Raw genomic sequence first — 21,059 nt, 5'->3', positions numbered from 1 at the left:
TGTTTAATGCTCATAATTATTGCAGGAGTTCCCTCAAAGTTATAGTTAACGCACTTTAAACTTAATCAGAATTGTCAGGGAGTTACTCGATTACAGAATAAGGGATTGAAAAAATAAATATTTCAGTGACGTCAATAGATATTTGACAAACTAATATTTTTTCTCAGTGGATAATTCTCTTATTAATAAACTTTGAAAGTTTCTCTGCATCGATTATTATCTATTAGTCGGTCAGATGATTCCGATAAAATTTTCCGCCAAAATGGGCCTCCCGCCTACCAGTTGATAATTTAATTTTCGTTTATCCTCATTGTTAATAAATTTTATGAATGAATTGGAAATACAGGAGTCATCTTCGGGCTGAAAATTTCAGGTGGCTCTTTTGTATAATTCTTGATCGGATCTACCTAATGAAGACGGGAGTATAAGATAATCCTATTTTGACGTCGATCGTTCTTAACTTTGGTCATGGAGATACCATCACATGGTGTTCAAATATGCATTCTGTGACACGCATATTGGAATATATAACGAACTGGATTTTTGGGGATTGAGATGAGGATTTGTTAGGCTTATGTCATGTCTCAGTTGAAATCTTCAAATTATATTTTAATGATATTTACCCATTTTTCCGGGTCACTGTGACACCACAGAATTCACAAACCTAATTACGATTACCAAAGGTGCCCGATTATTTCGATATCTCGTGTCCTTTCACCTCTTCTAGAAAAAATGGAGCACAAACTAGCGAAGAAAAAATTAATCGAGAACGTTGAGCCCGGATTTGCGTACCATAATTGATAGAATGACCCATTTATATTACATCTAAAGTTCAGTACCAGCGGATTAAGAAATATTCTCAATAAATTTAAAAGGTTGGGTGTTGTTACATTAAACGGCAAGCCAATGGAAATGCACAAGTCAGTAGATCAAGATTTGGGCTGTGCTAAAGGAGGTACATTAGGCGAAACGAATGGCAAACGAAAAAAGGTACACGAGTTACGAAATGAAGGCACAAGACTCTTTCTAAAATCTAAAAAAAAATGTCACCTTAGGGTTACCATTTCCCTCCCCTGCAACGTTACACATTTTTTTTTTTTTTTTGCAAAGTTCTTCTTGGACGCACACGTGAAGAGCACCAACGAGGGAGCTGATTTATGGCGGCCATTCATTCTAATCGTCCTGAATCTTACATCCTCCCTGTCTACCGTTGGGTCACTATACCACATTTTTCGGAGGATATTTTCAGTGCGAGAAGGAACCATGGCTAATTGACTATAAAAACTCGGAATATTTGGTCGCACCCATAAACCATTTAATTAACAAGTTCTCGTGGAATAAAGAAATACATTTCATCCCCCATACCCACCGGGTGAAATTAATTTTAAGACGATAAATCAGTACGGCTTCTTGGGCCTTTCTACATTGTACGTACTATTATTAAAATACTCCTGGAATTTCCAGGACTCGGTGAGAAATTAACTCTGAATATTCTAGTGTCAGGAAAAAATCAAATGATGTGAAAATAAAAAATAAAATTAAATGACTAAAATTTCTCGGGGATTCGGAAAAAATTCACGGCATCTGTTATTGAAGACTCCGATAAACTCTGGAGAGTTCATCAGAACCACCATTTTCATGGGCGCACTCTAATGAGAAGTATTTAATAATAAATGAATTAATTTATGGAGAAATATACTTTATACGACACTACAGTTATTTTTAAAATCAAAGTTACCGGTTCATTTGCAACTGAGTAAATAAATAACTGAAATAACGAAGAGTGAAAAATTAATTGTTCCCATAATTATCGAGTCAATGAAGTGTAAATATGTTTTTCTATAAAAATATCCAGATATCCGTACACACCAATGAGTAGAGGAAACCATCAAATTTACATGATTCGATGAAACGTTGAAGCACAGTTTTATATTACCCTCGATAACCATTGAATCAAAAATCACCTGTACCGTTTTCAGCAGAAAATTCTCATGTACTCAATAACCACAAAAAATTTACTTGTCAGGTAATTACAGTATCAATACACCTTTATCTTTATATTCAAACAGATATAATTTACTGATGACCATAAACATCAGAAGAAGAGATTAGCCATTAATAACAAATGATTAGCAACTCTATGACTGCCATAATGAATTGTCCACGGTTGACCCGAATGTTAAAATCTAAATATAATTCATGGAAAAACCTTCACTTTGTCATGTCAAGTGATTCTACACAACTTCACCCATGACTCCACTGTCACGTTAAAAAAAAAAAAGTCAAGAAGAAAAATACTTAAACTCACAACTATCATCTCTGGTACAAGATACATTCATCCACCAAGTTACGGTGATTTCATAACTTTATTTATGCTCCATGCATTCACCAGGTTACGTTATGCTGTATTTTCAATTTAAAACCAAGCACGATCAGGTGTCTAGGCGTTTGCTCCTAATTGTGAGATATTGAATACCGTGTCTTCTCGACATTTATCATACCCGTCATACAACTGGATGAATTTGAAAAATATTAAATGATCCATAAAAGCCAGGAACTATAGATAAATTTAAGTTCTGAATAACTAACCTTGTGTTATTCAAGTTTCTCTCTATTAAAAGAAAACCTTCAATTAAAAAACGGATACATTCAGAACAATTAATACACGGAGAGGAAAATTGTTTAAAAATTACATGCTGGTTCCGGAATGCCAGTCAAAATGGTTCATAAAAAATTACAGAATGTTTTGGATTTTTTCCTGAACGAAAAGAAATTTTGAATATAAATTAGATCTCCAGAGGACGAAACGTGGGATGAAATGACAATTAATCACAATTAAACTTGTGGGGTTAATTTGTAAAAATATTGTTCGTGTGGAAGTTCACTGAAGAAGTGCCTAACGTTTCCGTAATTTTTACTGAATATTGTTTTGATTGGGACATTACGGAACAGTCAGATAATTAAAATAAAAATATTCTCTCCATGTAATAAAACAAATTGTTCACAGATGGAGTATTTCTTTTAATTAATCGTACGTGTAAATTAATCACAAAATCAGTATCCAAACATGATATCAGCAAACTCGCACTAGATATCACTATAAATTTTATTTTCTCTCTCATGTTTCTGTACGAGACGTGAAGAAGCTGCAGAGTACCTAAATCAAATGTCATCGTCGAGTTTAATTATGAGAGTGCTCCTATGGTGATCCTGCTGAGCGTTCGGGTGGTCCCACAAGCCACTTCAAAGGCAAACTATGGCATTCGAATTAAGTAGCACGGTTTTTTTCCCGACATTAAATTATAGAGTACGTAAGGATTACATGTACACGATAAAAATTCACTCATTCGTCATATTAGGTACTTGAATTAATTTTCACCTTTTTTTTATAAGATAAAAGATTTTTTACCTCAGTTGAAATATGAATTACATATCATGAACAGTACAATCTACAGGGAGTTAACTGCTGGCTATAACTTTCCTACCAGTGAGTCTTTTTCAATGAAAAATAATTTAGAACAATTCCAAATGTTATTAATAGTCAGTTGAGTCAATTCACTCTAATTTTCTCCTCAACCACCGAAATTCCTAGTAAATGCATTTTTTCAACTTTTGAGAAAATTATTTCGCCAACTTGACAACTAGTCAACATTAATGACACTTGACACTAGTGTTGAAAGGTCCATTTAAATCTCCCGCCCTATTGCATTGGACCATTGAACTTTTTTTACAACTAAAAAATGTTTTCAATTTGTTGGGAAAAAACCCGGTGCCCTGGAAGCTTTATTTATGTCTCAAAGTTATTAACGTAAACATTAAAAGTCAGAATCATCGAATTATTCTCATGGACTGGAAAAGCATTTGTAGGGATGAGTTTGCAGTGGCGTCCATGGACAGGGCGCACGCGAGGTCGCACGATATCGAGGTGAACACAGAAGTCAGAAAGCACATACCCAGGAGGGTGAGGCCACCGTATAACGTCCATTTAATTAATTAAAAGTGCATTAGTGGGCCTCGAAGCGTCAGGTCATGAGGGTTGACTATTAGATATATGTGGTTTGACCAACTGGGGGAGATTATCCCCATTTTTTATTTTTTAGTAGTCATTTCCAAGTGAGAACATTTTTCCTTCATAATCACTCATCAATTTATTTATTTTCTCTTCCACAATTTGTTGATACCCCAACATTGTAGTGATTAAATTATATTTCACCCCAGTGGTGGCAATAGAGTGTTTCCTCCTCGGGTATTTTACTCGTATAATATCGAGTACTCGTCACTCGCTCAATAACTCTATTATTCTCACTTGAAACTTGATTTTTTTTTCTCTTCAGAGAATATTACCTCTAGCCTTGATGGGGAAAAAATAATGATCACACGTCTCATGTCATCGGTGTGATCACCGATGGAATCAGAACACCACCAGGTGCAAATTACCTGGGGGGGAAGGTTTAAAACCATTCGTTTTTAACGTCATGGTAAAGAGCAGCTGACTCTTCATGGGCCCATCATCAACAACAAAACTCATCGGCACGGATATAACACTCAATAATCACGTTAATGCATCCCACCTCCATCTCGTCTATTCGTACTTATTGCCCTAACGTTAAGTGGCCCTTTTACGATATCCCGATATACGGCATCTTCGGCCTGTCTCCCTCCTCCCCTCGTGTAGTTTTTCTTTTAATTTTATTTTTTTATTTTCAATGACTCACGGGGGGGAAATATTAGTGGCCTCGTGGAGGCGCCTGACCGAACGCTCAATCATCCATCGATCTTGCATCGCTTCATCATATCAACACATCTGTTAAACCATGAAATGTATTTAACGCTAGATAATGGACTGAATCATTCTGATCATTTTTCTTCACCAAATCTCAGGAAGATGAATGGATTGTTGGTTGGAATGTTTTTATGGTATCGTGATTGGATGGATTTCTGGGGGAAAGGAGAGTTATTAGGGGCAGAAAGATTGGAAGTTTATGACGAAGAGAATTTCGGGTGCGAAGAAGTTTTACGGAATTTACAGAATTTTTCGGGAATGTTGCGTGTACAATTGTTCTGTAATCTGCGAGTCAAAACAATATTCAATAAAAATTATGGAACAGTTATGTATTTTTTTAATGAACGTTCCATACTTTTTCTGGAATGTTTTGGACTTTTTCCGAAAGTTCATTAAAAAAATACGTAACTATTCCGTATTTTTTACTGAATATTATTTTGACTGGTACAACCGGCAGGGAATTTTTAAATAATTTGTCTCTTTGTGTAGTTTTTATTTCACGATTTATTTATTTACGTTTTTTCTTACGATATCGACACGTACAGAGAGAGAAATAGTTCTTTAAAATGACGAAATACTGCCCAAAAAATTTCCAAAAATTTCCTTCACTTCATTTCACTCGGAAAATAACAAAAGTCGATGAAATTTTGACCGAACATTTCGCCTCGTGCGTCATAATTAATGTAAAATGTACGTGTTATCGAGGGAACTCGATTGTCAATGCAATTACATAATTTTCCCTGCAAACAAATGCGCCGCTGAAAAAATGAATCAACAAATTACTCCCAGCGTATCAAATTGCTCCCTCCGATGACTTCATCCACATTGGGAATGGGAAAAAAAAATTTTCCGAGTACTCACACAACGATATTCCCGCACTTAATGAAAAGATCAAATATTTTTTTTAACAAGAACAATTACCGGTATATATTTGTTCTTTCTGAAGGGTTGAACGGTCGTTGATGGGATGAAATGTCAATTTTGATTGTATTTAAAGTCAATACTTTCTCAAACGCATTAACATTTCACCCCAGATAGGCACACGGGTCAAATGATTTAATGAAGACGAGCATGCGATGTATTATGGCGCACAGAAAAATAAGGAAAAAAATATGTAGGTAATAGTGAGTCCTCCTCCCCTTCCCCCCATCCATTGACACGTGTCGGCTTTCTACTCTCGTGTCTACAATGAGACATACGATATTTCTGTTTATCATATTTAAACATTGCAAATCAATTACTTGATCGTCAACTAATTTAATTCATTAATATTTTTCAATTTCACATATGAAGAACTGAAATTTAATTGCGACTAGATAAATGAATACAAATCAATAAATGAACAATTATTAATGCACGAAGAGAAATATTAAGAAAAAATGACGAAAAATTACGAACATTTGTGTGTGGGTGTGTGTATGTGTCTGATGAATTAAAAAATTTTGGAAGTTCCATCGAAGGACGTGGGGAAGACCTTCGGTAGTGAATTCTTGTCGTCAATGAGTGAATGATAAAATATAAACGCGCAAGACCGATGAAAGGTGGAAGAAAGGGGAAGCCGAAGAGGTAACGACGTGATAAAGTCGCGTGCGTGACCCGTGGCCAGTCTGGGGCCATCTCTTCTCCCCCGTTGTTGGCTCACACCGTACATGTTTAACCTCATCGCCTGCTGCTTCATCATCGATTCTACACCCGGTGCGCTTGGGTTTTACACTCACGCGATTCAAGCATCCATGAGGTTTAGCTGTGGTAAAACAACCCTTTATCAGCCTTCGTTGGCTCATCTCGATTATTACTATTTCCATATCGGTTTTACGATCACATCTAGCAGTACATTATTTAATAAAAAAAATCCCTTTCTGGATTATGTCGTACATAACAGGAAAATATTTTTTTTTCCGTTATCTCTCGTATGTTTATACTACTTATGTCGGCCAGCTACAGAATATTTAATTAGTGATTACAAAAAGACAAGCGTAGGAATGAAATCTAGGAGTTAACTGGGATCCCATTTTGCCCCTGTTCGTCCTCCATCGAGAGAAAAATTCTTGGAAAATTACGGGTCTGTACACGGAAAAAAATTTTTGATAACAATTAGACGTCTAGAGGGGTAACGTGGGACAAAATGCCAACCAACCCCTTTTTCGAACAAGTTTTATTGAAAAAATTAGAATTGAGAGGGTAATTTTCCCATGAAAAAAACCTTCGTCCCTCCCTGCCCCCTCTAAAGCCCTAATTTTTACCTAAAATTTCTTTCCCTCTAATTTTTCCGGAGCGTTTTGAACAAAGTGCGTAACTATTCCATAATCCACCGAATATGATTCTGATTATCGAGGGATTATCGAACACTCGCGTAATTTTAAAAGAATTTTTCTCTTCGTGTACAGCACTCAGTTATTCACTCGATTGCCACAGCAATATGCAAGAAACGCGACGAGGTTAAGGGAAATATAGTGATAGAAAGTCAAAGGTATCCCCTTGCCGACGCGCACCCGATATAGTAATTCGATTGCTGGCGCATACAAACTCCCTGGCTCAAGAGATCGAGTCACGCGTGGAGCTCAAAGAAAGTGCCTCCCAAAGGTCATACCTAACTCGACCGACAGAGTCTCACTCGCGAAGCGATATAAAATGCCAATCTACTTACGAAATACGGTATTGTAACAATGATACCACCGTACGAGGGTCGTCTTGGGCCCCAATCAACATTCCCTTTCTTGGGGGGATTTTAAACTGTGCCACCGGTTGTCATCACGTGTTAACCTGACATTTCGATATTTAATTCAGCATTTAAGTGACGTAAAGATGCTATTGATATATCGGATCGTTCGACTTTCATTGAAATATCACGTCTACTATTATTATTATGATTTTGTAATTTTTTTTTGCAAATGATGATACAGTTCCACTATTACCTTTGACACACCTGAATTCCGTCTATGTAATGGACGTATAATTGTTATTTAATATATTTATCCCTCTGTGAAATTTTTATTTGATAAATCATAATTTTTTATTTCCTTACGTTCTGCAAAAATTTTAATTTTCATCATTTTCAATTTAAAATGATTTTTATCCGGGGTTTGATGAAGATCTTTGTGACACTGGAAAATGTTTTCAATATAGTTTTGTTTGTGATTCTGTCGATATGCAATTTTGAAAAAAACCGACGGCGCCATCAAGTTGAAGATTATCTCTCTATATTACCCCTTGAAATCGCCGTTTTTCTCTGAAAAACCCCCCAAAAAAAACTTAATACTGAATAATCTAACCATAAATATGGAGGTTTTTGTGGGCGTAAAATAACGATAATGCAAGTAAAATAATGGACGGTATACAAGTTTTATTACCCCTGGGGCGAGTGAATGGAGGAGAGATAGAATCTTTTTCTCCTCTCTTGTTCGGTTTACTATCCTTTGAGAGGAGCTCTGTGAGGTACCTTATGTTATCCACTGCCCTCTTCGGTCTTTTAACTTCACGCATTGACTCCCGCAGGCGGAAGAATACCGAAAAAGTATTTAAATCCCTTCAATACCTCTCATATTATTTTTGATTTAACCGGAAAAAAGGTATTTATTTTGAAAATTGTTATGTCAATTGTTAAAATTTTGGTGCGTCCGTCAGACGATGAGGAAAAATATCTTTGATTCGTTGAAATTATTTTTGAATATGAAATTTAGGGTGGGAAATTTTCCCCGTATTGTAATGTACTTATTCACAAATATGGCGGCTACTTGCGATGCCATTTTGACGTATACCGTATTTCCCGGTACTCGTTTGGGACGTTGAATCTAAGAAGGGTGTGGTCAACCTCAGAAATTGATTCGATCCGGTCGCTTCTGCGCTCTCCTCAAATCAATCTCATCACCTGCGAATGCGCGTGCGCTCGGCCTGAGCCCTCGGAAACAGCAGCCATTCTTCATACTTTTTTTTTTAACAAACAGCAATCAAAGTACCTTTCAACTTTATTGGAAGGGTAGCAAAAGTTAAATGACAACGTGAAGGACATATTGTCACGATGGAAATTCCCTGAAATCTCGTCGAAAACTACCCTTCAACGAAATTGGTGAAGAATTCGGTGGTAACTTAAAATGTTTGTTTAAACGGTTTATAATTATTTTTTGAACGATACGGTAAACAATATTCAATAAAAATTACGGAACAGTTACGCCTTTTTTCACTGAATGTTCCATATTTTTTTCTGATGGCTCACTGAAAAGGTCCGTCCGAGGCAAATAATTTTTAAACAATGTTGCTCTCCATGTAACAATAATTCTTTGAATACTCCTATTTGTTTTTATAAATTCAAATCCGTTACAATTTTCCAATGGCCCATCAGCGAAACCACCAATTTCGTTCCTTCCATTACCCATCCACTCATGAACATTGAAACCTCTGCACTACATCTACATCTCGTCCTACATTTAATTCAATTCATAAATAATAAACAACTTCATGAACTCATGCATCAGTCTGCAGTTCCAGAATATAAAATCCACGAGACCATTAAGGAGCTGAGAAGAATGACTTATGAGTTTGTTTCTTATGTATGAATCCACCTCGTGGTGTTGCAGAAAAGATCACCTCCGTTCCTCCTTTTGTTGCTTTGTTACTGTCTTTTATTTTCATTCTTGTTTTTCGTCTTGTTTCGTCTCACTCCGCAGGTTCACACCCGCCTGTGCGGGTTCGCGGCCTCACGGCGAGACTTCGAAAACGCGTTATTAACACCAGTGACCTCTTCTCCATTCCATATCTCTGTATTCGTCTATGATTATCCAGCATTAATAGCCGGACAGACTCGAACTTTGCTCCACCACAATTTTTAATGTATTTTAATACTTCATTTTCATATAACCACAGCCAAAATCATATGTTTTCGGAAATGGATGTGACATTAATTCTAACTATTCCACTGAAGTCACTAAAGTATAAGATTTTTTTTTAATTACGACTATTGCAAGAAATATTTTTTCAAGAATTGCACACGCTATAGTCGATAATTAACTGAGACAAACCATTCTAGATTTAAAAAAAAATAAAGGATAGAAACCGCGATATTAATTTCTAGAAAAATAATATTGTTGTAACATTTAATTATTCTCTCTATACATTGTCTCGGTTCCTGTCGTCGCCCCAACCCGCGAGAATATTCAAAATGAATATTGAAATCACTGTCAGATCGATCCCTCCGATGTTCATGTATCAATTTAGCCCAAAAGAATATACACAAAAATGATTAATAAATAAAATCCCCACGTGTACAACCTCAGCTACACGAACCTGGTGTCTGTGAACATCATTTCACTGGTGTTCTAACTATCATGAAAGCACCCCACCGGTATATATCATTCATCAATAAGTCATCTCGAGGAAGAAAAATCCTTTGAAAATGTTCTTGTACCTTGTTTGTTACCCATTATAAAATATTCAAAAAAAAAAATCGGTCTACAAAAGTCGACGGGGGGAGGAGACTCACGAGCGTGTACAAATCATAAATACGAAAGGCAGAATGACGCGGCAACGTGCAGTTCCAACCTACGACGGAACTCGTACCTTCTACATGCTTCTTCTGCATTTGAAAAAAAAAAGAAGAGGGAAGTCAAATAAAGGAACATAAAAAACATATAATAAGTCTACTGGCTTCACTCGTTGCATATTAAAGTCCCTCGAAATCAGCATAAGCCAGTCACCCCAGCAACCCTTTGAATCTTGATTTCTTCCTCTAAATCAGCTACAGCTGATTTAAACGAAGAAATCGAGATTCAAAGGATTGCAAAGATGACTGACTAAATTTCATAACCGATCAACTCATCAACTTTATCAATAAATTTGTTAATTAATTCTATCAAAATCTCATAAAATCCTGCTAAACAATCCAATTAAAAAAATCCACCCATTCCCCCTAAATTACTCCAACTCTCCCATCAAAGAAAAACCCTCCCTCAATTCAATCAAAAATTCACCTCATCTCTTTACCTTCCAGCAGACATCGGACTTGGACACACTCCTCTGTCGTCAGGATCTCGAACAACTTCAAAAACTCGATGACGATGACACCGACAAGTCCTCACGCGAACCATTACCAATGGATGACTTCTTCGAGACTAGTGGGCCAAATCCATGTCGACCTCAGGCAAGTTTTGTGTCAACGAGAAGTCAACCAGCGGGTACAGACGATGATGTCTTTCTCAGGCCACCACTATGGGAGGATATTACATCGAGCATTCAAAAACTTGATCCAGAGAATGCTGATATGCTTGGCTCACAGTCAACGCCTCAACACGTTACCCATGTTAAAATGGAGACAGACGACATAGCATCACCTGTTCTATCACCAGTGGAGATAAAGAGTGAACCACTACAGTCACAACCCACTCTGCATCTACTTGAAGGACGTCAGAGTAACATCAACAATTATACGAACTCCAATAGTGACCATCGATCGAGTCTCAAGACATTTAATAATAATAATAATAATAATAATAGTAACAATAGTAATAATAATAATAACAATAATAGTACTAATAATAATAACAATAATAACAATAATAATAATAATAATAACGAGACGAATCATCATGGTCACCAGAGTGGTAGTGGTACCTCGCCCCTTTATGGATCAATGACTAGGCTCATGTATGTTTCACCTTTAACGCCCCCAATATCCGATCCAGGATCACCGCTCGCTGGACCACCCAGACGAACACCACCACCTCCCTATCCCCAGCCATCCATGATCAATCAGAACCACAGGATTCAGACGGCTTCAATTACCAAATTTAATCGTAGGAATAATCCAGAGTTGGAAAAGAGGCGGGTTCATCATTGTGACTTTATTGGTGAGAAATTGTTTGATTTTTCATATTTATATTTATATAAAAATTTATTTAAAAATAATGGTTAATGTACTATTAAAATATTTCTCATCTATTTGTTCACAGGATGTACGAAAGTTTATACAAAAAGTTCCCACCTTAAGGCACATCAGCGAATACACACAGGTATATTATAACCAAAAATAATATGAATAATTTAATGATCATTAGATTGCGGAAATTCAATGATAATAATGCAAAAATAGTGTTCGATGCGCTCCAGGGCGTGGTTCGATGGTTGCTATCGTGGGTGGGTGCTGGGTGAGTGTATATAAAGAGACGGGTTATATAGAGGTGAGATGGGATTATGTGCAACACCGAGTTAGCGACCCACATCTCAAAACGTTCACATGCGAAACTGCATTCGAGTCTACAGCGCAAATATACTATTATACTCTCCGGAATATTCACCTGTGATCCAACGGTTTATTTTGATTTTCAATCTCGGTGTAAAATTACACTGCCACAACTGATGAATAAGGAATTTTTATTTTTACAAAATCCAATATCCGCTGAATTTCACAAATTATTATTATCATTCGTTATTTCGCGTCTGCGTCTTTCCACACCGATCAATTGTTTATCTAATTCTGAATAACGACTCGCACACGAGTAATAACTATTATTAAAGGCCACTAATTAAGCCTCATTATTTGGACAGTAACTCTGCTTTTAATTAGCCAATCAATCAATAAAAAATTAGATAGTAATTACGTAAATTGGCTTTTAAAAAATGGAAAATGGAAAAGTAGGAAATTCATCGCACAAGTCAATGTCTGAAGTAAAAAAAACATGATTGAAGCTTGTAATTCAAACATATTGAAGAGATGAGAAACGAAAAAACCGAATGAATAATATCAGTAGCCCGTTGGAGAGCCTGAGGCACGTGGCACACCGGTATTTCTTGAATGGCCGCGCCATCTCATAAGTCGACGGTCAATACACATTCAAGCAATGGTATATCCCACTACGTGAGCGTTTTCATTCTTACTTGGTGCATATGTAGATGAAATGCCGTTAATTTGTGTGAGTCTGGCAACGAGTGGACATGGAGAACCGTGTGGTGATGTCTTCGGGGTGGGTTGGCGTGTGCGCGGGCGCGGGCGCGAGGTAAGCAACATTCCTCACTTTCCAGTCGCACTCGATATATTGTCTTCCTTCCTAAACTTCTCCACATCCATCGACTCCATGTGTAAGCATAATTATTTAATTGACCCATTGGATAATAATCCTCCCGGAAATTTCGAGAACTCTTCATTTTTTTGTGATAAAACAATCAGAAGATTGCAGGAACCTGTAATACGACGAATAAGTTATAGAAGAATTATTATTAATATTTCAATTACGATTGAGAGTCAGCGGAATAATTTTTTTTCAGTCCAATAGATGATTAGACCGTAATTATTACTTTTTTGGGAGGCGCACACACCGGGACATTCATTAATTTAATTAATCTCCCAGTGATGAGTTAATTCATCGAATTTCTCTTCTGTTGCAGGTGAAAAACCCTATCAGTGCCAATGGCCGGAATGCGAATGGCGATTCGCCCGTAGCGACGAATTAACCCGACATTATCGTAAACACACCGGTGCTAAACCCTTCAAATGTGCAGTATGTGAGCGTTCATTTGCGAGAAGTGATCATCTGGCGTTACACATGAAACGTCACTTACCAAAACAACACGCCAAGTGACAGGAGGATGCCTCGAAAATGGATGAGATCCTCACCCCCGGAGAATTCCCCTCAGCCTTCTAATCCGATTGCACTGGAGAGAGGAAGGAAAAAGAAAGTGCACTTTGGGACAATGACAAGTCCGACAAAAAAAAAAGCCACTTGAATTGAGGGCACTTTGATTCAGTTTTTTATTTGGTCCTCCGGGGCCTACTGTACTTGAAACGGTGGCTGGTCCACGAAGAAGATAAACGGGAAACCTCCATTCGAGCGTGTACTTAAATCGTGATGAGCCTCAGGGTGACTCTCATTAACTGCTATTCTCCCCTGTTTGTTCAAGACCGCCTGCCATCCACCGCGACTACTAGATTTTAAGGGAATTTATATTAATTATCCAAAGACTACATTGCCGAATGTCGTGGGACGCGTTACGAGTACTCAAAGACATCATTCGATGATATTCATTAACTGTCTGATTCGTCAAGTCATTGTTCAGCAGGAACGGTGGATTTTTATTTGGTAAGATAGATTTTGGAATGTGGATGTTGGAACCAAATTTAAAATTTTCTAAAAGTTCTTATTTTTTTTCAATGATTATTATTGTTGGAGAAGGAAATTAACAAAATGATCAGCATCGATGTGCCAGTAAATAGTTGATATCTCTTTGCGGATTCTCAGTAAATGAGCACCTCCTCACCTACTTCACTTATAAATTTTTCATACTTTTGACGATAAGTCAAACGCATGGCACATCGTTGTTGAATTTGAATATATTTCAGTGAACACAAGTTGTTTGAAAAATGGTTGTTCACTCAGTAAAAAAAATTATCCCCACGTTTGTAGAATAAATATCAGAAATTAATGAACATAAATTTTTCGAGTACTCACAAAGAAGGTCACAAATCAGAATTGTTTGCACATGTATACTTCCTAGATTACTATTTAAAATTAAAAGTGTAATTATTCCAGTTCCCGTCACTTATCCAACTCTAAAGAAATCCAGTGAATAATGAATGTGGATTTATTGGCGTGGAAATTAATTAATCCTTAAGTGTAAATTTAAATGTCCTAGTCGGAGCCGATGTACAAAGAAGTACTTACAGCTAATACTAGATTTTAGCCATTGTGATTAGCATAACTGGCTACATAAAAAGATTTATGTTAACGAAAAATTGGATTTTTCAGTGACTTTGGGTCACACCAAGTGTATTATTACTAGTTAAAGTGAATTGCACTGGCAACTAATGACAGAAGTTGTTTAAACGTAGATTTCAGGCGAAATGGATTTGAATTTTCGTTTCATGTAATTTTATGTCCCCGAAATGTGTTTTGTTAGGTAGAAAAAAAAATCCAACATGAATGAGAATTTTACGTGTAAGGCACTTCTTGGCACTGAATCGAAACAAAAAATGAGTAAAAAGTTTCTCGGAAATTATGTGAAATAGTTGAAGAAATAAAGCGAATTCAATCACCATAAATATTTTCATGTTACCTTGTCACTAACAGAGTCATCGATTGATCGAATTGTTTCACACATTAAAATATTTTAAACGTACCCGTAAAATTCTTACCACAAAAATTTCACAAGAAAATTTATTTACAATCTAATCACATGAGAAAAGTATTTTTTCCTTCAGTGGAGTACCTGGTAAAAATTTAACTGACGATAATATAGCTTTCCTACAGGGGCCAGTCGAATCTGTATTACCGACGATAGAGTCTGTTTCAGTCATTATAGTCAGTTGATAAGAAGTAGGGTGGAAAACGTCAAACATGGAAGGACTCATCTACACCTATCTTACTAATTAATTAATGAGCAGGCGAATTTTCAGGCAGCGCAGGCACTCGCCAGAATCGACGGTGACGTCTCTATTCGCCGGAGTCTATACCAACATTAGGGTGAGTCTCTCCTTTAAACATATGCTTTGCCGACTGCTACGTTCACCATCATATTTCCTGCGCCACCGTCGGTACTCACGTCCATAGAGGTCGTTACCCGTCCATAATAAAATTTGAATGACGATATCGTATAAATCGTCAGTTGAGTATTTATTAAAACAGAAACTTGAAATAACAACTACTCGGAGACTCCGTCATTATTGTTTTTATTCTCCTGTATCTCTGTCACTCCTGTCATTCTTAAATCTTTGACTTACGTCATTAGCCGAGAACAAGTAGAGTTGTGCATAACAGTAGACAGTGAACAAAGAGTTTTCGTATTCATTCTTTCACTGAGTAAGTGTAGAACTTTAATGATCATGAAGGAAGACAATAACTGAATTGATCAATTTTACACTTACAGTTGCATAACATTGAAATATCTAATATTACATATTTACTGGTTTATTTCGTGTTTGAATTGAACTGACCCTCGATTTTTTATTTTCGTTTTTCCATTCACGGCTTATTTGTACTTGTCGAAGTAATTCCAACGAATTTGCGTTGAATTAATTATCCAACTAAAATTAAATGGACGACGATAGTTACAGTAATTTTTCAAAATACGTAGGCGGCTCTCGTTGACTCTTTCATTCGTGAAGTAATTGTAATCGTATAATGCTTCTTTAATAGCAAATATATTATCACATTGAGATTGTATTAATCCTTAAAATGTTCGCTATGAGATTCCTCAACGAAAATTAGCCTCATTATTAATTTTCCGTCCCAAAATTCACCAAATTAAACAAGAGGAATGGATTATCGAGAGGAATCGCTGTAATTATTAATATCGAGTGTCCCGCGATAATTCAAATACTACTCGGAGAAATTGGCACCATTTGGCATTCGCTAAATAATCTGTTTTTGTTCACAATCGCGCCGACACTCGAGACATTTCTTATTATCATTTTTACATCTACGAAACAATGAATATAGAATATATATTTATATATCATATCGTGTATAGTTAAAGTATACGTTAGGACACTTATGAACTACGGCAAAAATTCAACAGTTAGAAGACTTTTTTCTTTAACAATTACTGGTGCTCGGACGTTCACAGAATTTTTATTTCTCATCATAAACACTTGGTCTTAAATGACCTCCAATTATGTTTTACCTAGAAGTTATTGACACAAATAGGAAGAAAATAATATCCCGAACATTGAGCCAAGTCATTAAAATTGAAAGCCAATGAAAATCAATTATCACTCGTGCCCCTCCAATTGTTTTCGTCTCGTCATTCGACAAAAAATTATTATGCACTCGCCCGAAAGCTGCATAAACCGGAAAATAGCGAATAATTTGACATTCTTTTTGTGTGTGTTTTTTTTTTCAATAATGCACCCAATATTCTGCTCAGAAGCGTTTTGTAGTGTAAAATCATTGTATAAAATTGTCATTTGTTCACTTAAATCGATTCGTAACTATTTAACTTTTCACTTCCTTCATCACAATAAAACATCACGTATAAATATAAAACATTAGTTTAAATATAATTGTTTATCAAAAAGCATAAGGTATTGTGTATACTGTACGGTATACTTTAGATCAATAGGCATTCAGCAAGAATATCTTTTTCCGAGTGCCTCTTATTCCGCTTATACTATACCTTTTCCATGAAAAGTATATCATGTTAATAGCAAGTTCATAGATTTGAATTAGAGTTTATCATACGTTGAAAATTGACACACATTAACCTAGATTTAATTAACTCCTTTGTCAACGTAAACGAGAAAATTATTTCTGTGCAAAATGTGCATTGACCAATGTTGAGATACGGAATTATCTTAATACAGAATTATCGAGTTGAATGCAACAACAATTGTCAATCTAGGAGTAGTGACTGATGTTGTGGAGTTAGAGACCCTCATGAATTTGACGAAATATCTGTAACTTTTAATTCCAGCACTCCTGCAATCATCGGGGATCTAATTGAAATATTCCATCTTCATCCTTAGTCAGTCTTAATTGCCAATCACAAAGTACAACCTGTTGCCTCTCAAAATTCAAGACAATCTTCAGTATTAATTCATTTATAAAGTACACCTACAACGTATAGTAGAGACTAGACGAATGTATTCCCACGAGGAAGACAGGAAAATAGGTAACGTAATTATAATCAAAATATTTAGAAAAATTAACAGCTCTCTCAGTCTTTGATAAATTAAAATAGAATCAGTCTACTAAATTCTCAGCACCATATTTGAAATTTTCTCAGTAATCACCTGAAACCAGTTAATTCCTGGTTGATTTTTCTTTCTTGTCCTCTATCTTCAATCGACACTCGGAAATCTTAAAGAAAATCATAGGAGACCCTTATCTGAAGATTGGAAATCAATATTAGATTATATCAACAGTAGTTGGCCTAGTTATATTGACAAATTGAGGACGTTAAAATTCGAGTAGCTCGTATCCACACAATAACACATAATTTAGCCAGCAATTAGTAATGCTAATTCACCCTATCTTGGCTGGAAGGACTCGGTGAGTTGGAGCTCTGAACATTCGCGGTCGTCGATTGATCTGTTATTGAGGTGGCTGATGGAATTGGCGCTATCAGCATACCACGTGGACTGAAGGTGTCACAGTAGAGATTTTCCTTCTTATGTACTCGACGTACATGACTGCGTAAATTATCACGACGTGCACTTCTGTATGCACAGTGAGGGCAGAGGTGAGGTTTTTCACCGGTGTGCATTCGACGATGCTGGATCAGCTGGAATTCAAGGAATACATTATAAAAAAAAAATCTCCCAAGTAGCTGGCCATTATCACAAGCGAAAAAATTTCAGTGGACACTTGTCAGTGGAATGAATTTGACGAGAAATCCTAAAAAATTTTTTCCTTGATGATAATCGTAATGAATAGTCGTGGATACTTTTTTCAGCTGAACAGTACGGAATACACAAATGTCGCAGCAAAAATATCTATCATCTCGATGCCTCCTCATGTGTCGGCTCAAATCAACTTCGGAAGATCGGTCAGCTCCACAGACAGCACAACTCACTCTTGTTTCCGGGGCGGCACCTTTAGCATGAGCCCTGAGATGTCTTTGAAATGCCTTCTCAATGGTGCAGGCATATGTACACATGGTGCATCTGTACTCCTCTCGTTCATATCTAATTTCAATTCCGGGCAAAAGCATCAATTTAATCGCATCCAAAAAATTAAAATACTGACAAACGGTGAATATGATTCTTCGAGTACCTATACCTGACGCGTTGGAGTGCTAACGATCTCTTTTTTCCCTGGGTCGTTCCCTGAGCCATGTGACTGGCGACGTGAGTCTCCATCTCGCATCGGCTGTTACTGGTGAAGGTGCAGCCTGCTGACGGACACCCCCGGGGATCCCCATCGCTCGTTTCGGGAGAAGCTGGGTGACTGTTGAGAATATGTTTTCTCAGGGCAGGTCTTGTTGAGCTTATGACATCGCAAGAGCCACAGGGATAGCCTCTGTAGGCGCCAGTTACAGGACTCTCTCCCCTGGATCTGTGCAATAATTCATTTATTGGTGAAACGTATAATAATTTGTTTTATAGTTCCTGTCGTGGTAGTGGCGAACCTTTCGGTGTAGGACGAACTGTCGCTGTCAGACTCACTGTCGGACGGTATTCCTGGCACCTCTGTGGCTTCCAAGGCAGCTGTTGCTGCGGATAGTCTCCCCAGCATAGCTGTGTAGGCACTCAATACCCAGCCATTGAGAACCGGCGTTATGGCTTCGTCTTTATCCACCCCAAAATATGACAAGGGATCCAATGCTTTCCCCGGTGAATTATTACTCCGAGAGTGCTGGGAGCTGTTTGTACTGGTATCACTTTCCTCACCAGCATCTTCGTTGTTGTTATCGTTAGATTCTGTCGGTAGGGAGCTCTGGGAAGAACATTTAAGTACGCAAATGCAATTTTCTTGACAAACATTCAGTTTTGATAAAATCAAATCTTCACGTCCGCTGATTAAGAATTCACTCGTGAAAAATTTTATCCAAAAAATTATTTATTCCTCAAACAAAGATAGAAATTGGATACCTTGTAATTGTTGTCCTCATCCTCTTCATTCCTTTCGATGTTGCTTTCGTTGTCTTCCGATTTCTTGGTGGTATCCAGTGGAGTGCTAGCCTCACTTCTCGCCTCATCACTATTGACACTGTGCGAGGAGTTAGCGGTCAAATCACCAGCCTTGTAGGCTCCAGGATCAAGGGGATGGTGTAAGGAACTCAGGGCAAATCCGGTACGCGGAAGTATCGGCGGGGCACCTGGTGGTACGAGTGCCGCCGCTCGTCGAATCAGCCGTGGATCGCCCCACAATCCACTTGCGGCATGCAGACTCCAGATACCATATTCCATCTGATTGACAAACACAATGGATCATTATTATTTTCAGTCTAACATCGGCCAGTGTTACATCATCCTCCCATCCGTTTAAAAAATTATCTAGTGATAATGGCAATGATGATTTATTGATTGAGATCTTGAAGATGGCGTTGGATGAGAAATCGATGGGATTACCCTGTACGCTTGATCACGGTAGTTGATCATTTTCAATGATTCTCTCGGCGCTATGAATTCCAGCATTTACCCGGGTCTCCGTTATGCCCGTCATATCAATAAAAACACCGTTATGCATACCAATGAGATCAAATAAAACGATAAAAACAACGACAATAAAAAACACACCGAATAATGTAACAAATAGTAGGCCACGAGTGTCCCGTGGATTTGTACTTTGGTTTGTTCGTATCTCGGGTACGTTCATACTTTGGCATAACTCGTCCAAGCTCTACATATCCCTTTTCTATCTTTATCTGTTGCCTCCCCCGCCCCCCCCCCCGTTGGCCCCTCCGCAACCCCTTCTTGTCCCACCACCCCCTACTCTTTTCGTCGATGTAGAGCCCGTGTCCCAGCCACCCGTGGTTGACCCCTTCCCGTTGCCCTCTCGCGAATCGATTTGTTATTGTTTTTGTGTCTGCGGTCGCCTAGGGCGGCCAAGGGTGGATGCAAGAGGGAAAGAGGGAGTTGGCGCCTCCGGGAGCTCTCATGGAATTGAATCAAGGGGGCTGGAGGGTGAGACGGGCTTTTGGACGGTGAGAATAGTCAAGGCGCCACTGGAGGACCTGCCTCGGGGGGTTTGAGGTGATGTGCCAGGAGGGGGTGGTGAGATCCTGGGTGTAGGGGGGGTGGGGGAGGTAAGGATTCAGTCGGCTTGACAGGTGACAACCGATTGGACCACTGACGTCACGGATCACTTGGCCGCGTGTCCTCACATACACTCAGGATGTATGCACTTCACTCATTGATTAATTCCATTTATAATCGGGGGTGAAAACACTTGGGTGGAGAAATCGAATGAAAAATCAGGGAGTAATTAGCGACACTGGAAATACTGAGTAGTGGATATTTACGTGGTTATCCCGGGCCGATAGCCTCACGACGCCTCTATCTGGTTACCATTACACTCGGGGATGTATGAAATGCGCCAACATACAACCGTCCCCCCACAATAGCCCTATTTATGATTGGGCAAAATTGCTTTCCATGCGCAGAATAAAATTGCGTGGCGGAAAAATCCTTTTCCATTATATTTTTCATATTTTCCGGGCTCTGTGGGGATTCATTGGGGGTAGATCGGTAAAATGCATTACGGTACATCGGTCGGGATCGGGGATTGGGATTGATGAGGCAGTGCTGAATTTTCCAGATCCTCTTATTTATCGAAAAAAGATGGGAAATTTGAGAAAAATTAAATATGGCGAAATGACGAGCATGCGCTTTTAAGGAATAAGTACGTGAAGG

At 37.8% G+C, this 21,059-nt stretch overlaps 2 protein-coding genes across 5 annotated transcripts in view; one reads left to right on the top strand and one right to left on the bottom strand.

The window, feature by feature from the left end:
- Positions 1 to 14,807, top strand: part of LOC135167658 (dendritic arbor reduction protein 1-like) — a 33,534-nt gene extending 18,727 nt beyond the window's left edge. The window contains exons 2-4 of one of the 2 annotated variants that reach the window (XM_064131081.1): positions 10,767 to 11,622; positions 11,725 to 11,784; positions 13,157 to 14,807. In XM_064131081.1, the coding sequence (XP_063987151.1) occupies positions 10,767 to 11,622; positions 11,725 to 11,784; positions 13,157 to 13,350 (1,110 nt within the window). In that variant the 3' untranslated portion in view covers positions 13,351 to 14,807. The remainder of the gene's footprint in view (positions 1 to 10,766; positions 11,623 to 11,724; positions 11,785 to 13,156) is intronic. The other variant, XM_064131082.1, reaches the window with a different exon arrangement.
- A 620-nt stretch (positions 14,808 to 15,427) lies between these two features.
- On the bottom strand, positions 15,428 to 20,759 carry LOC135167663 (RE1-silencing transcription factor-like). 3 transcript variants are annotated; one of them, XM_064131090.1, is made up of 6 exons: positions 20,669 to 20,759; positions 19,296 to 19,613; positions 18,833 to 19,140; positions 18,478 to 18,759; positions 18,149 to 18,389; positions 15,428 to 17,986 (listed from the first exon to the last, which is right to left on the bottom strand). In XM_064131090.1, the coding sequence occupies exons 2-6, from the start codon at positions 19,611 to 19,613 to the stop codon at positions 17,723 to 17,725; spliced, it is 1,413 nt and encodes a 470-aa protein (XP_063987160.1). In that variant the 5' UTR covers positions 20,669 to 20,759; the 3' UTR covers positions 15,428 to 17,722. The 3 variants fall into 3 exon arrangements, with proteins under 3 accessions (XP_063987160.1, XP_063987158.1, XP_063987159.1); XM_064131088.1 differs by lacking the exon at positions 20,669 to 20,759 and adding an exon at positions 19,776 to 20,064; XM_064131089.1 differs by lacking the exon at positions 20,669 to 20,759 and adding an exon at positions 19,776 to 20,064 and having other exon boundaries at positions 18,484 to 18,759.
- Between the last annotated feature and the right edge of the window lie 300 nt (positions 20,760 to 21,059).

The sequence above is a fragment of the Diachasmimorpha longicaudata genome, chromosome 11 (genome assembly GCF_034640455.1).
Source record: "Diachasmimorpha longicaudata isolate KC_UGA_2023 chromosome 11, iyDiaLong2, whole genome shotgun sequence".
NCBI lineage: Eukaryota > Metazoa > Arthropoda > Insecta > Hymenoptera > Braconidae > Diachasmimorpha > Diachasmimorpha longicaudata.
Note: the sequence above shows the minus strand (reverse complement) of the source record. Positions and strands in the feature narration are given on the sequence as shown.